The sequence below is a fragment of the Nyctibius grandis genome, chromosome 10 (genome assembly GCF_013368605.1).
Source record: "Nyctibius grandis isolate bNycGra1 chromosome 10, bNycGra1.pri, whole genome shotgun sequence".
In the NCBI taxonomy this organism is placed as follows: domain Eukaryota; kingdom Metazoa; phylum Chordata; class Aves; order Nyctibiiformes; family Nyctibiidae; genus Nyctibius; species Nyctibius grandis.
The window spans coordinates 9,094,657-9,109,983 of record NC_090667.1 but is presented as its reverse complement, the minus strand read 5'-3'; the positions used below and the strand labels follow the sequence as shown (position 1 = coordinate 9,109,983).

The 15,327-nt window shown below is 48.6% G+C and overlaps 1 protein-coding gene across 9 annotated transcripts in view; it reads left to right on the top strand.

Moving 5' to 3' along the window:
• The first annotated feature begins 1,259 nt into the window (after positions 1-1,259).
• EBF1 (EBF transcription factor 1) overlaps positions 1,260-15,327 on the top strand; it is a 282,156-nt gene continuing 268,088 nt past the window's right edge. For all 9 annotated transcript variants that reach the window (XM_068408440.1, XM_068408436.1, XM_068408439.1 and 6 more), the window contains exons 1-5: positions 1,260-2,162; positions 3,523-3,679; positions 3,989-4,052; positions 4,271-4,326; positions 13,505-13,578. In XM_068408440.1, the coding sequence (XP_068264541.1) occupies positions 2,029-2,162; positions 3,523-3,679; positions 3,989-4,052; positions 4,271-4,326; positions 13,505-13,578 (485 nt within the window). In that variant the 5' untranslated portion in view covers positions 1,260-2,028. The remainder of the gene's footprint in view (positions 2,163-3,522; positions 3,680-3,988; positions 4,053-4,270; positions 4,327-13,504; positions 13,579-15,327) is intronic.

Here is a 15,327-nt window from a genome sequence, read left to right as displayed (position 1 = left end):
CCTCGAGAGGCACGGGAGCAATTCAGAGATAACCCGGACACTTCAGAGGGTACCCTTCCCAAAGCGGGGTTGGGGGCCCCGCCTCGAGCCTCCGCGGGGTGACATCGCCCTGGAGAGGGCGAGTAGCCCGGCTTGCCGGGATGCACCGGGTTTTGTTTTAGTATAATACAAACGCGGCGCAAGCCTGTGTTTGGGGAGGCGTAAGCCCCTTTCGCGTCAAGAGGCCGGGGAGGAAGGGAGCGGCCCGGCAGCAAAGCGAGTTGCGGACGTGAAGGACGGGGGTTGATGCGCGGAGCCCGCCGGGCTGCAGGTTCGGGAGCCCGCGGAGAGGTGCGGGCACTGCGCCCGTTCCGCCGCTGCGCAGCCAGCCCAGCGCTTCCCCAGCGAGGGCAGGAATTGGTTTTATTATTATCATTTTCCCTAGAAAAAAAACCGGACTTTCTCTGCGAACTGTCCTGTTCGGAAACTGTGTGGCTTTGCCGCAAAGCAGCGCACCGCTGCCCGGGAACGGGGCAGAACCGGGGCGAGCGGCGGGGGTTCAGCGGGGATGTGGGGGTTTGCAGCGAGGAAGTTGGCAGGACCCGGGGCAGGTCCGGCCCCACGCGCGTTTCCAGCGGCGTTTGCGCTGGGGGTAACCCGGCTGCGTGTGGCAGCCTCTCCTTCCTCGGGCAGGGGGCACCGCCGGCGGGGCACCCCCGGCCTGGGGCAGCCGGTCTCGGCAGCCTGGCGCTGGCGGAGGGAGGACCCGCTGGGGCGGCCCCGGGGGAGCGGGCAGGGCTCGGCCACCCTCGCAATCCGCGCTGCCGCTTGTCCCCCCCTGCTGCGGGCTGTGCGGGAGCGCGGCGCCCTCCCGGCATGGACCGGCGCCGGGCGATGGCAGGGGGTCGGTGCGGGGAGTGGGGTGTCCCTCCGGTGGGGTGTCCGTGCCCCCCCTCCCCGGTTGTCCCCACGCGGGTACCCGGCGAGCAGCGCCGCCGCCTCGTTGATGAACAAAGGCGCGATCGTGTTTGTGTTAATGCCCCCCCCCACCCCGGGGGGGCTTCGGGGCAACTTTCCACCGGGCCGAGCGGGGCGTCCGGGCGGGGCTATGCTAACGAGGGGGGCGTGGCCTCGCCCCCGCGGCGGCGGCTCGCGGGCGGCCATTGGCGGCGGCGCAGCGGGGAGGGGGGGAAGCGGTGACGCGATGCAAATGAGGGGGCGTGGCAGCGGCGGCCCCGCCCCCCGCCCGCCGGGGCTGCGGGGCTCGTGTTCGGCGGCGGGGACAGTCAAAGTGGCTCCCATAGGGAGAGACGGCGAGTCCGCCCCGGCGCTGCGGGAGAGGGAGGGGGCGCGGGCACCGGGAGCCCGAGGGTCTCCCTCCGTCCGTCCGTCCGCGCCGCCGCCGCGGGTGCGCCCCTCTCGCTCCCTTCCCGGCGTGCGCCCGGCTCCGGCAACTCGCTTCCTGCGCGGCTGAAGGAGGGAGGAGAGAGCGAGCGCTTCGGCTGGGAGAGGAGAGAAGAAAGAGGGAGAAAAGAAAGAAAGAAAAGAGAGAGGGGGGGAAAAAGGGGGGAGGAAACTTGCCTCTCTTGTCACTGGAAAATGACACTTGATGTAGCAGAGCCTGCCGCAGCTCCCGTTCGTCCTATTGTTTCCTAAACTGCCATCTGAGATTTTTTTTTTTTTTTTGCCTGCTGCCATCCGAGGGGTGTCTTCATACAAAAGGGACTTCAAGTACTCCTCCGGCTTGCGAGCGCTGCAACCAGCCCCCAGCACCCCGCCAGCCCCTCGGAGCACCCAAACAAACTGCACACGCAGCAAACAGCAGCAACAAAACCGGGCTCTGATTGCCTCTGGATTTTTTTTTTTTTAAATGTGCGTGCCTGTGTTTGCTTTCTCTGACTTGCTTTGATTCCAGAGATCAGCTGCAGAGAGAGAGAAAAAAAAGAGAGAAAAAAAGGAAAAAAACGTATATAACAGTCCGCCTGGCGATTTTATCACTTTTTTTTTTTTTGAGTAAAGAAGGAAGATTTGCGCTGTTGTTTCTGATTCATGTTTGGGATTCAGGAAAGCATCCAGCGGAGTGGGAGCAGCATGAAGGAAGAGCCCCTCGGCGCGGGGATGAACGCGGTGCGGACGTGGATGCAGGGAGCCGGCGTCCTGGACGCCAGCACGGCCGCTCAGAGGTAGGCAGGCTCCGCGCCCGCGCCCCGCTCCGCGCCCCGGGGCGCACGCCGCCTGCAGCGCAGCTCCCCGCGGGCAGCGCCTTTCCCCCTGCACCAACAAAAAGCCGGCTCTGGAGCTCTGCTAACAGCAGTGAGTTTCGCGTAGATGTTGCCAGTTAAATATTTATCCTTCTTGTCCCGTAGGAATGATTTTTTTAGTTAAATAAGAATAATAATAATAAAGGAAGCGGCGAGTTTCGCTAGGTAGGAATAGGTGGGTTATAATCTCTCTAGCCCCTTGTGTTCGAGCGGAGGAAGGACTTTTCAAAACTATGTTTGCTGTTGATTTAGTCTTAAGATCTCCAAATGACACTTTCCTCCTCCGATAAGCAGCGAGTTGTGCACGGATGTATCCAAAATGTATTTCTCTACCTCGCTTTCTTATCCTCGTCAGGATCAGCAGGCTCCCTTCTTCTCCTCCGATAAGCAGGGAGTTTTGCAACGCTTTCTCGAGGAGAAATTTAATTCGAAGCCCCTTTGTAAAACCACTGCCAGTTATCTTAGATTTTTTTTAAAAGAAATCCCTTCAAATAGGAGGTGGATTTTGCGCCCAGCCTCCCTTTCTCTCTTATTTCTCCTTCTCATCCTCTTCCCCGCAAAAAAAAAACCAACACAACAAAAAACAAGCAACCAGCCCCCTGATGCCGGATTCGCAGACTGAGCCCTGGAGCCGGCATCAGCTAAGAAGTTTAATGTTGACATCTCCCGGTGTCTCCCACCTCGCCCCGCACCCCTCCCTTTGGAGCCCTCTAAGGAAGGGAAAGTTTCTGCAGGGACAACCCTGAAATATTTCAAGTTGTCTCCTGGGCTGCCGTCGCGGTGTTTACGCACCACTCCGGCGAGGGGAGGACAGGCTCGCAGGACTGAAACTGAAAGATAAGGCACATGGGCGCTTGGGTGACAGCTTCCAGCCCGGTTTGAGAAGTGGCAGGACCAATGCCGCTCCGCGGGGCAACGCGCCGGCGGGGCTGAGCGCAGTTCCCCCGCCATGCAGGGCTGGCTGCAAGCGGGCACGGCCCCCGGGGAGGGTTGGTGGGTGCCGGTGCTGGGTACCGGGGGGGCTCTGCTTGGCGCTTCGGGCTCGCCGCAGGGTGGGATGGGGTCGGGTCTGTGCTGTACTCCCGGCTCCGTGGGGTTTCGACGTGGCCGAGCTTGAGCACGCTCGGAGGGAAGAGCCTCGGGGGAAGCGGGGGGATGCTCAGCCCCGGGGGAGCCCAGCCGGGTCCCGGTGGGGATAGGCACGGGCCCGGGAGCCGGCTGAGGGGGTGGCGTGAGGCCGCGTCGTCGTGGCTGCCGCTAACCCGCGTCTGTCTGGTCCCAGTGGAGTGGGTCTGGCCCGGGCTCACTTCGAGAAGCAGCCTCCTTCCAACCTGAGGAAGTCCAACTTTTTCCACTTCGTCCTGGCTCTCTACGACCGGCAGGGGCAGCCCGTGGAGATAGAGCGCACCGCCTTCGTGGGCTTCGTGGAGAAGGAGAAGGTGAGTAGCCCGGTGCCCCGCGGGGGCTCGGCCGCCTCTCCCGGGCCCTCCCCGCTCTGCTCCCCCGGGACTTGCGGCACCGGCTCGTCCTGGAGCCACTGCCGCCTCCCGGGCGCCTCGCTCTCCCGCGGCCCGGAGGGCAGCCGGGGAGGGGGTCTCCCCTGATCCCTCTTTATGCCCGGGGCAGAGGAGGGGGCTAAGAGCTGCCCCATCCAGCTCCAGGGCAACTCGACGTGCGAGTAATGGAGAAGCTTCATATGATTGTGGTTTTTTTTTCCCTCCGGCCTCCCGTGTCGCCTTTGACTTCAGGAAGCCAACAGCGAAAAGACCAACAACGGGATCCACTACCGCCTGCAGCTGCTCTACAGCAATGGTAAGGGCTGGGAGCCCCCGGTGTCAGCCCCACCACCCCCCGCCGCCTCCTCGGCTGGAAAGCCCACCAGAGGCCGGGGAGCCGTTGCCCCGGCTCCGCTCCGCGCATCCCTGCCGCGGCCAGCGCTGCTGGGATGCGGGAGCCCCGGCGGGCCCGAGCCCTCGGGCGCGCTGCCGCCGCCGGCCGGCCCCGCTCCTCACGCCTCTGCCTTGTTTCAGGGATCAGGACGGAGCAGGATTTCTACGTCCGACTCATCGACTCCATGACCAAGCAGGTAGGTGCTGCGGCGCGCCCGCGGAGGACGGGGGGTTGTGTTGGAGGGGTGGCAGCCGTCGGGGCGGCCCCCGGGAGCGCGGCGGGGCGGCCCGCGGATGCGAAACCCGCCCCCGCCGGGAAGCGGAGCGGCTCAGCGCCGGCGGGGAAGGGGCTGCCGCCTCCCGCGGGGCACGGCCGCGCTCCCCGCTCCTCACCCGCGCAGCTGCGCCCGGCCTCCGCGCAGCGGCGGGGGCTGCAGGGCCGAGCCGCGGGGAACGGCCCCGGCGTCGGGGTTGCGGGGCGGCGCGGAGGGTCCCCGCGGGACCCTGCCCGCCGCCGGCTTTGGAAGCTCCGAAAAATACAGGCGACCCTCCAGCCGTCCTAGTCCGGGCTGGGGCTGGTTTTGCCGCTTAATTAATAAGAATTAACCTCCGGCCTCCCCCCGTCCGCCGAACGCCGTCAGCACACGCCGCTGCCCGGGCTCTGTCTGTCCGTCCTTTATTCGCGCTGCCGCCGGGTCCTCGGGTGAAAGGAGGAGCGAGCAGATCGGGGCACACTGGCATGGCGCAAGAGCCCCCCGAAACGCGGCGCGGGGAGCGGCGAGCTCCGGGTGGGACCTCGGGGAGGGCTGTAGGGCAGCAGACCTTGTCAAGGGATTAACCCTAATTTTCAGCTTGCTCTTTAGCTTCCCGAAGAGAGTCATAACGTGCGTGCCTACCTGTAAAAAATACTTTTCTGTATGAAAACAGTATTTTTACAAAGGGACTATCTGAACAAATAGATTCTCTCTTTTTAAAAAAATTTCTTACTCTAGCTTTTTCTTCTGCTCCTGTCAGAATATTTTTCTCTTATAATACGTTTCTTTTAAATAGTTTGGATCTCTTTTAAGCCTTTTTATCCTTATGATATGTTTTTTCCCCTTCTAATCTGTTTTACTTGTTAAAAAAAATTCTTAAATTTTATTTAGGAAAAACATCAAGCTCTTTTTGTACCGATAGGAAAAGTCAGTCCCTGTATGTTGTCTGTAGGGAAAAAAGCTCTTGGCTTGTATTTGGGTTTCTTTTCTACAGCAAAACATAAAGCTCTAAGGGCTGAGTTTGTTTTAGAAAACTCTCTTTGATGGTCCCAAAACATCTTTTCCTGCTATTGAAGACTGTCTTTCAACAGGAAAAAAAAAAAAAAGGAAAGAAAAAAAAGAAAAAAGGAACTTGGATGAATTTTACTAGAGAATCCACTATGTGTCTGAACTCTGTTAAACTATACACTTTCAAACAGAGCCCATTCCTTGTAGGAATTAAAACAGCAGCAACATACCCTTCTTCATAACAAATGTTGGAAAACATTTGCTGTCATTCCTTGTTTTTCAGGCACAAATTGGTTAGTTTGTGTTAAAAGTAACAAAATCTTCCTGATAAATGAACTCTTTTTAGTCATTTTGGAGCTTATGTATTTCACTGTAGACGGTAGGAGAGACCATCAATAAATATTATCTTTAAATAGCTTTCCTATCATTAAGGAAATGCAAAAGCCTCTGTTCATAATCCTGTTGAAAACAGAGCCCTGAACTCATGTAGAGCAGCGGATTCAAAATAATTTTCTTAACAAAGGCATCTTGCATATGAAGAGTTCATCCTAAGGCACTGTTTGACCTCTTGGTCTCTCATTATTATCAAGTCATCAGAGGGTCTTTGGAGAGAAAGGGGAAAAAAACCCCCGAGATTCAGTTTATTTGTCAAACCTAGCATGTAGCTTTAAAGCCCAAGAAGAAAAAAAGAAATCTGTCTGATTTCAGGAAGTCTTACAAAAACAAAGTTAGTGCAAATTACAGATTTTGGGGAAAGTGCAATGGAGTGGAGAAGCGAGGATTTAGAACAAAAGCTCTCTGCACTTAGATTAGAAAACGGCGAGCGAAAGGCTATTTTAGACGCAAACGTGTTTGCTTACGTATTAATTTCATGAATGTAATTTCTTTAGGCATGACTCTAATTGCTTATGAAAAATAGGCATTGTCATGTCAAAACTGTGGCATGTGCCGCTCTGAATTTTTCTGGGGACCGGGGGCTAAATTCTCCCTCTTCTTTTTTATTAATTATTTCTTTTTTAAAGTGAAATTATTTCGGAGTTGTGATCGCTTTGGTTACTGAATGCTTATTAGGAAGCAAAGTACAGCACATGACAGAAGCTCACCCAAATGCTGAATATATCATTCATATTTTACGACAGTGAATTATATAGAAGATTCTCAAGTAACTTTCAAATCATCAAACTGTAATTAAATATTGCAAAGACTGTCTGAAAATTCTTTAATTTTTAATGAAAGTTAAATATATATTGTCAGTCTACTTGAAGGTGTAGTATTTTAATGCACGACGCTCAGAACAAATTGGATAATGAAATGATTACTTTTAAATGAAAGTGTTGCAGAAGCGTGCATGTTTCAGCTGGCAAGGATCTCCTCTGTACTCACGCACATTCACACACTCAATAATTGTGAATTCCCAGACTGAAATTACAGCTACTCTGAGGTTTCTGGTGGCAAATTAAAAATCCCACAGAAGCAAATCTTGAATGACTTACTTTCCTGTATGATCTGGGGAACCTATCTGTGGCTCTTTCCTTATATTAAATAATTTTTTTTTAAATATGGACAAATAGACTTAAATGTATTCTCTTTGTCTCGCAGTTAAATTTGCAAGATTTTGTATAGCTGGAGATTATTAAGTTAGATAAGAGAGAATAAAATCCTTTCTGCAAATCAGACCTAGATTTCTGTATGTAGGATTGCTGCTCACAGATTTAACATCAATGTCCCACGAGCAGCATGCATTATAGCAGCAGGTAGACAGGCAGGGCTTCGTTCCGCTGGATGCTGTGTATGTAATAAACAGTAGATATTCCTGCTGCTATAGAGTTCTTGATCTGAGTAAGTCAGGGCAAGACTTAGTGTGGCTAAGTTTGTGTGGCTGTGCCCAACTAAAAAACTAGTGGCAAGAGTGCCATCATAGGTGGAATACGGGGATCTGCGTGTCCCGGTGCGTGTGTGTATGTTCCTATGAGCTGTGCTGTGGTATGGGAAGTGGGGCTGGAGAGCGGCGTTACTGAAGTAACCAAGGATTTTGTCACCGGCTTCATCCCAGGGCAGATGTGGGGTGTAGGTATGAATGATCCATGCGCTGCCCCAAAACATGAGCTTTTGCTGCACGCGTGCTCCTTGGTAGCCTGGGCTGTGGGACTTCTGAACGGGAAACCTGGGCAGGATTGGTCTTAAAAGTGCATCATTTTGAGTTATATTCAGGATAAAGCACTTGGCCTTTGGCGGTGGCCCCAGAGAAGTGCTGGGTAAGATGGGAATTACATGCCTCTGAGGGGTCTCGCAACGTTTCTAAAATGTGCCCCTGTCATTTAAAAACTGTAAATACTACGCACAAATCGTTAATGTTGCTGGGAAGTTCTTTTCAGTTAGGGTAACAGCATTCAGCGTCAATACTGGCTTAATTAAATTTTCTTTTATGTTATCTTGGCACCTCGTTTTATGTCGGGATCACATTCCCAATGCGTTCAAAACCCTGTAGGATCCCAAACTTTATAGCTGTTGCTTTCCGTAAAGCAGCAGCTCCTACCGCAGTAGGTCTGGCTCTTAACAATGATGCATTCTGAAATTGCTTGCAAAATGTGAAATATGTCTGCTCTAATAAAACCGGAGTTTTTAGGCAAGTCTAAGGATTTTAATATATTTATGGAGAAGAGATGCCTTCTATTTCTTCAGCCGTATTTTCATAAAGTTGAGATATTTCACTATTAGGAAAGATGGAGGAAATAAATCTGAAATACTTGTTCCCCACCCATTTTTCCTTCAGCCGTTCTCATCCATAAGATATAACGGATGCTAATATGGCTCAGGCATCTTAAAACCCATAAGTTTTGCACGATAGCTGTTGTCTATTGCTGAGAGTCCTCATGAGTCAAAAATCCTCCCTTCAGACTTAGACTCTGTTTATATTTTGCTTTTTTTTCCAGTACTTTAACTCTGGATGCAAATGTTTTTTCTGTTGACTTCTCTCTCATTCTCTGATGTCTGCAGATATTTGATCAGCTCTCTATTCTGTGCATAGCATGGCCCTTCTCTGGCAGCTACGCGCGTGGGGGAAAAAAAATGTTATCAATAAGTTCAGAGGAGCCTCAGCAGACTCAGAGAAATTTCACACAAACATAAAACAAAACCTAACCCCTGTGACGGGGAAAGTTTACATCGCGCCAGATTTTAGCAGCTTTCTTGTGCCTTTGGTGAGATGTCAGAAGCGCAGGTGATTTTAATTTTCTTGTTACAGAGAGGAATGGAGAAGTTTGGAATTTGCATGCATGATCAGGACCTGTGTTTGGGAAAATGTAAACTCATCACAGTGGAAAATGTGTTGTTTGGAGTCTGAGGGTGAAAACAAAGCTGAGGATTTTGGAGAGACTGCCTGAGCCAGATGGCCTGGTGCATTCCCAGTCTGGCAGCCCAACTGCTCCCTCCTGTATAATATACAGCCATTTGTTCTGGGATATTTACGCTAGAGCTGTTTCCATGTGAATGTTTGAAAACCGTTAAAAATGAACATATTAGGAGAGAGAAGTTTATTTAATTTGTGTGAATACGTCGATAAGCAGGCTGTGTATCAAAGGCAGAGGGAGACTGGATAAAATAATTAGATGCTTCTGAATTGTGCGGTGAGCGACACAGCAAGAACTAAGTGTCCTCGCCCTGGGACCCAGCGCTGTGCTGCTTGTCCGGGATAAACCTCACTGGGATGAGTCGAAATTTTGCCTGGGGAAGGGGTAAAACCTTGGTAATTAAGGGTTAAGTATTCGAAGCCAAATAAATGTAATTCACAGTGTTTTCTGTGTAGATATATAGCGGATACAAGCCTAATCCTCTCTGGGTGAAATTCTGGCCCATCTGAAGTCAATTGCAAGGCTCCTATTGAATTCGGTGGGGCCAGGATTTTATTTTCTCTCTGTGTGTATGGCTGTATACGTCATTCCAAATCATTTTAGTTCTGTTTCTGAAAAGACCCTCATTTTAATGAGCTTTTCTTCCTCCTTTATTTCAGTAAAGGAGATAGTTTGTTTTGTGGAAACAGATGAGGAATTTGAAAGCGAGTGGATTTAGATGCATGTTGGCGATGTCTCTCCTTCCTTTACTCTTTTTAAAATCAAGGCCATGACATAACTAAATAATATAATGACCATGATCTCATTCCTTCAAGATTGTTTTTCGTCCAGTTCAGAAAGCAGGATTGCTTGACTGGCAAACTGACACCACGAGACAATTCTGCCCTCAGTTGTACCAGCATAAATCTGGATTTATTCAGAAACAGTTAAGGACAAAATCTGGCTCTATATTTTTCCAACTTATTCGTCAGCTCTTTTACTGCTTTATCCTGCCGTCTTTACTGGGGAAAAAGTGGATTAAATGAGAACTGTAGGCTTGACTTCTATATTACCCTCCCTCCCTTTTATTTGATTTGATTTTATTTTTTTAATGAACTCCATCACTGAGAAGTTTAGGCAAATTGTTGGACACACTTGTTGTCTAGAAATGACTGCGATGTGCTCAATTTAAGAATTTTTATTTGCTGGCAAGCAGTGAAGTGCATTTGATTTCACTTTTAATGCAGCTTCATTTAAATGGAAGTGAGGAAGTCTTGTATTTTGACACTAATTTTTCGGGGCCTGAGTTTGAAATCCGTTTGTGCATGAGTGATCGTTACTCACTGGGACTTCTTGTAGAAAGGTTACTCGGGTGAGTAATGGCTTACAAAATGGAAGATGAATTTTGTGAGAAAACGTTGAAGTTGTTCAGGAGAAGAAAAGCTATTTTGAACCGCGTATGAAGTTACAGAGTTAAAACTACACGAAGTAAACAAAAAGAAAAAAACAAAGTCTATAATTTTGCATTTCCTTTGCTGGTGTTTTGTTGTGCAACCCTAATGTGTATTTGCAGGCTTATTTTTAGCTCTGCTGTGGTCTAAGTTTATACACTGTAACTTTCACTTTATCTCTCATTAATGTGATCCCTATTTGACAAAATCACGACAGTGTTAGAGAGACAAGGAATCCTGCTGCAATCACCCTGTTTTAAAGACTGAACTTTAATAATTTGAAAAAAAATAAGATATTTTTGTTAAAAGAGAAGCTTTTCAAATCTTACAGTTAAAAATTTTCACCACAGTAACATTGTAGACCCTTCCTGTAAAAATACTTCTGGCAGCTATAACGATCTGAAACTTTAGCAGTTCCTGTTTCCTTTTTGAAACTAATTGTAGAATTAATGCTTCAGAGCAGCGCAGTTTGCAAGACCATAGAGTGTCTGTAATGCTCTTGGGCAGCCATTCATGGAAATAAACAGTTGGCGCCTTACACACGCGTTCGCACAAGTAAATTGGGACATGGGAACGGGAGCTGGGGATGAGTTGCTCAGAATTGAACTGAGCAATTCCTCCTGCTTCCTAGAATTTCCTAGAAATTCCTGCAGGAGTCGGGTACGCGGAAGTATCTGCGCTTAAAACAAAACATGCACGGGTACAACATCGGTAATTAAGTGCAAATAAAGTGAAAAGCAAATCCTGAACGTAGAGGGAGGCAGGAGAATGTCATGCACGCAAAGAAGGGATCACTGATGCTAAACACAACAGACAAGGTGATTATGTACCGCAGTGTTGACTCTGCCTGTTCATTATTGCTATTTAGTTGAGTTATTTAAGTGGGTACCTGGAGGTTAAGTAAGCATAGCAGCAGGACGAGAAGAGGAAGAGAGAGGGGAGGGGAAAAAAAAGAAAGTAAATTTTGTGTTCTGGTTTGTCGTTTTTAGTGCTTCCTTGGCTTCATCTGCAACAAGATAACCCATACTGGGTAAATTTATTTTAAGATTTGAAAGCCTAAGAAGAATGAGCCAGGTCCAGCAGTCCTCTCTCAGGCACTCTTCCCCCTGTGTCATGCTGTGATTGTCTAGAGGTGGATGGGGACTGGAGGTGTTTGTCTCCACTAAAGGCCTCGTGGGTAGATCTGCTCTTTACCCCCATGCTCTACAACCCAGAAGCAGATTATTCTTTAATTAAGTTCAAAAAGTGCTGTGAGGTTCCCCCTTGCCTGGCCTGTCCCACTGCCAGGTGGAACCTGATTTGGGGTTTTCTGGAGTCTTTGCAATGTCACCGCCGACCGACCCCATCGTGTGTCAGCCAGTTACTTTGATTCCCTGGTTTTGGCTGGAAGAAGCTTCTCCCCATCTTCCCCTTTACTGCATGGAAATGAGGATCTTCTGAATTTGTCCCACCTCCTCATGTAACACACGTATGACTGTAGTGCCATCTTCCAAGGCTTCTTGCAAACCATCTGTAGCTCTCTTGGGCACTGATGTGGAAGTACCTCAAAGTGTGGGCAAGCAACTGAGCAGGGACATGGGGTCCCAGCTGGGGCCAGGGGGTTTGCTGGTGGCTGTGCTGTGGGGACTTTGCATGTGTCCGGCGACAACTTCGTGTCTCTTTATATGAGTGCTGGGTTCGCAGGTTTTGTGCCTCACTGGTGGGAAGGAGGGGGCAGAAGTCAGGTGAAACTCTGTAGCTGTTAGTTGCAATGACACTGGTAGCCTCTGTTTTATCTTATCAGCAAAAAAAAACCCACTGGCTCTCAGGTTTTAGGGGAATGCACACAGCACAACCAAAATGAAAAAATTAAAACTAGCAAAGATAACATAGCCCCATTCCTGATACTATTTATGGAATTGTTAAATCATTTTATAATGCATAATATTAATATTGCATATTACTATTAAAATAGTGTTAAAAATCAACTCATGCTTCTTCAGATTTGTGTGTCCTGAGATCTGTGCCCCCTTGGCAGGTACCTCATCTCTTACCCTTGGTGGGTTATGTTTGTAAGGACTGGGAAAGCAGTTCATATGATCTTACGTCATCATATATTAAGATAACGTATTTCTTCTTAGTATTTTCCACACTTCCATTTCAATGTGGTCTCATTCCATAAAACATATTTCATCCATATAGAATACTTTTGCTTTTTATTTTCAATATTTATTTTATCATTAGCTTTAGGGGTACCCATATCAGATGTCATTTTATCTGCAGAGTTTGTTCCCCAGTTTCTTCTTTTTAAGTCTGTATTTTAGAGGCTGAAAAGGTCACACGAAGGTCAAGGGTAGAGCTGATGCTCAGATGCAGGGGTGGTCGTCCCTCCAAGGCTGGGGCTGTAACCATTGATCCCAGCTCTGGAGTGGCACCCTAGAAGATTTAGGAACCTCAGTGCTATCAAAAGTTGCTGTTACAAAGGCAACTCTTTTTCATTCTTGTTTCGCTGCTGGAGGGCTGGTGTCCTGGACCAGGGGTGGTTAGAAAACGTAACTCTGTCCTGATCAGATGGAAACCCTGTGCTGAGCGGGCTGTGAGCTCTAACCTAGTTAGGGTGTAATGCCGATCCCTCACCGTCGCCGCTGGTTCTGCTGGTGGGAGTGCTGCAAACGTAGACTCTTCTTGAAATGCGAATACAGCGTCTTTCCATAGTTTTAACTTAAAGGATTCTCCCCGTGCTGTCTCAGAGTCAAATTTCTCAAGCTGGTTGATCCTCTGTTTGTTTTGGTATCCTCTGCCCTGGTAGGGCCTGCCTCTCACTTATTTATATCCCTGCAGCTCCAGAGCTGCTCACTGGAAAGCGGTGGATCACGAGGTTCAAAGGGAGAATCAGGCCCAAGCGCTTTCTCGGGAGCTACCAGGAAAATGCCTGGACTGTACAGCTTTTGAAATTAAAAATACATGAGCTCTCTCTTTTCTTTTTTTTCTTTTTTTTTTTTTTTAATGAATAGGACCCGAAGTATGCCAGGCTTTGCTCGTTTTTTTCTTTCTTTTAATGCTATTAGGTTTATATTTTATTCTGAATTGAAAAGAAAATTGTGGTTGTCTTGACTACTAAAAAAACCCATCCTACACACCGCTTGAGAGATGCGCAACGGAGAGGAGGGAATTTAGCTGTACTCAGCTTGTGGCGTTTTCCGACTCAAGCCTTGGAGCAGGCTCGGTGGAGATGCGGCCTCTTTAGCCCGTGACTTGGCTTGCAACTCCGCTGCGCCTTCGGTTACTGCGATGCGTTTTTATATTCTCCAAACTCAACTCGATGCACAGCTAAAAAATGTGTTTTGTTTCTAGGCGATAGTATATGAAGGCCAAGACAAGAACCCAGAAATGTGCCGAGTTCTGCTCACGCATGAAATAATGTGCAGGTAAGAAATACCCCGCTTCCAGTTAATTAGTGACGAGAAGATGAATCTGTCTCTCAAAATCTAGGTTGAACCTGCAGTTATTTTCAGACTTAAATTTATCTTTCTTGCATTAAACAATCCCAAAATAACACAGTTAGGTGTGTGTAATTAGCAGCAAGGTCTCAGTCGTCACACTAGTTTTCAGTTATTTATAGAGTTATTCTTAACAGAATGCTACTGGTTTTCATTTAGATACCAAAGCCCACAAAAGGTCTCCTCACCAAAATTAACAGTCAGTTATAGTCTTGTAGCAATAAATGTCTCTGTCCCCAATTCCCAACAAAATGTCCTCAGTAAGATGACAAAATAGTAATTTTTTTTGTTTGTTTGTTTTTTTTTCCCTGGATGCGCATTAAGACGGGTGGTCAGGAGGTCTGTTTTGTCCCGATCCCTGCTCACGCAAGGTCCTTGCTCGGCCGGAGCAGAGCAGGGGATACTCCTCCATGCAAAAGACGTCTTCTTTTTGATTTTCTTTAAACTTCCCTGTGCAGATTTGACTCTGCCCTATGCTCTCTTCCCCTGAACATGCCTGTCTGGGGTTGGTCACTTAAATTCAGGACAGTCAAATATCTTCTCTCCCGAACACGGTACTTCTGCAGCTGCTTCCTTCTCTTTCCTGGCTGATTGAAGTAGGTGAAGCCTCTGCCACTTCCTTTTTGCCGCAGAGAAGGCAACATCTTCTCGCAGACCCCTCCGACACCTAGGAGAGCTTGACCTTGCAATCTCATTAAAGTTAGTGGGTGTTTTCTGCATGTCTGAAAAAATCATTTGTTACATGTTATTCGATGGCAGAAAATAATTCCCTGGTGGAAGATGAGGCATTCTTGCATAAGCTCATTGTTACAATCAGTTGTTTTAAGACTGTAAAAATGCCATTTCGTGCGTTGTAACTTTTACAAAACATATTTACTAAAAAGGAGTAACTTGAGGGTAAAAGCTAGTACCCACTTCTAAGAGAATAAACTTGGACGAGGGTTTCCTGGTGGGGGAGAGTTTTAGACAAAATATTCAGATGGAAACTTCTCTTGGTTTATTTTTATGGGTTTTTTTTTTTTTTTTTTTAATTCTTGGTGATCCGCATGTTTTGTCCTCCATGGCAGCTCCTCCCTGATAAAACCCTGCTTGAGGGCAGAAAAGGAGCTGCTCTCCTTGCTTTGCCAGCCTGGGCGAAACCCCACGCAGCTCCCCCCCCCCAAACTCTTCCTTGCAGGATTTGGGGGGATTTTAGTTTTCGTGTTGCATTTTTCTAGGCTGCTTTGTTCAGTAGGTTTGGCTTCTTCCAGGAAACCAAAGATAACACATTACAGCCCAAGAACCATCAGAGCAGATGGGTATCTCCAAGAGGTGTCTGAGCTTCTATTGCCGTTGGGAGCTGCAGCATTGCCTTGCTGAGGACTCCCGGCCACGTCTCCCTTTCCAAATGGGAACCCAGTCGTGCTGACAACCCGTAATTGCCCGAAAATTCATTGGCCCAATTAGCACCACTTTCACACTAGATACCTAGCTAGGAACAATTCATGGAAATATTGAAGGAGGCCCCTGACCTGATAAGGCTGAAGTGCATGTGTTGCTTTTCTCCTGTAATAAACCAGTAAAACAGTGGGACTGTTCACATGAGCAAAATTAAGCACATGCTCAAGTGCCTGCAGCGTCAGGGACTGAATCTACTATTAGTCCGGGGTGATGTGTCCTCCTGATTCTTAAACGGCG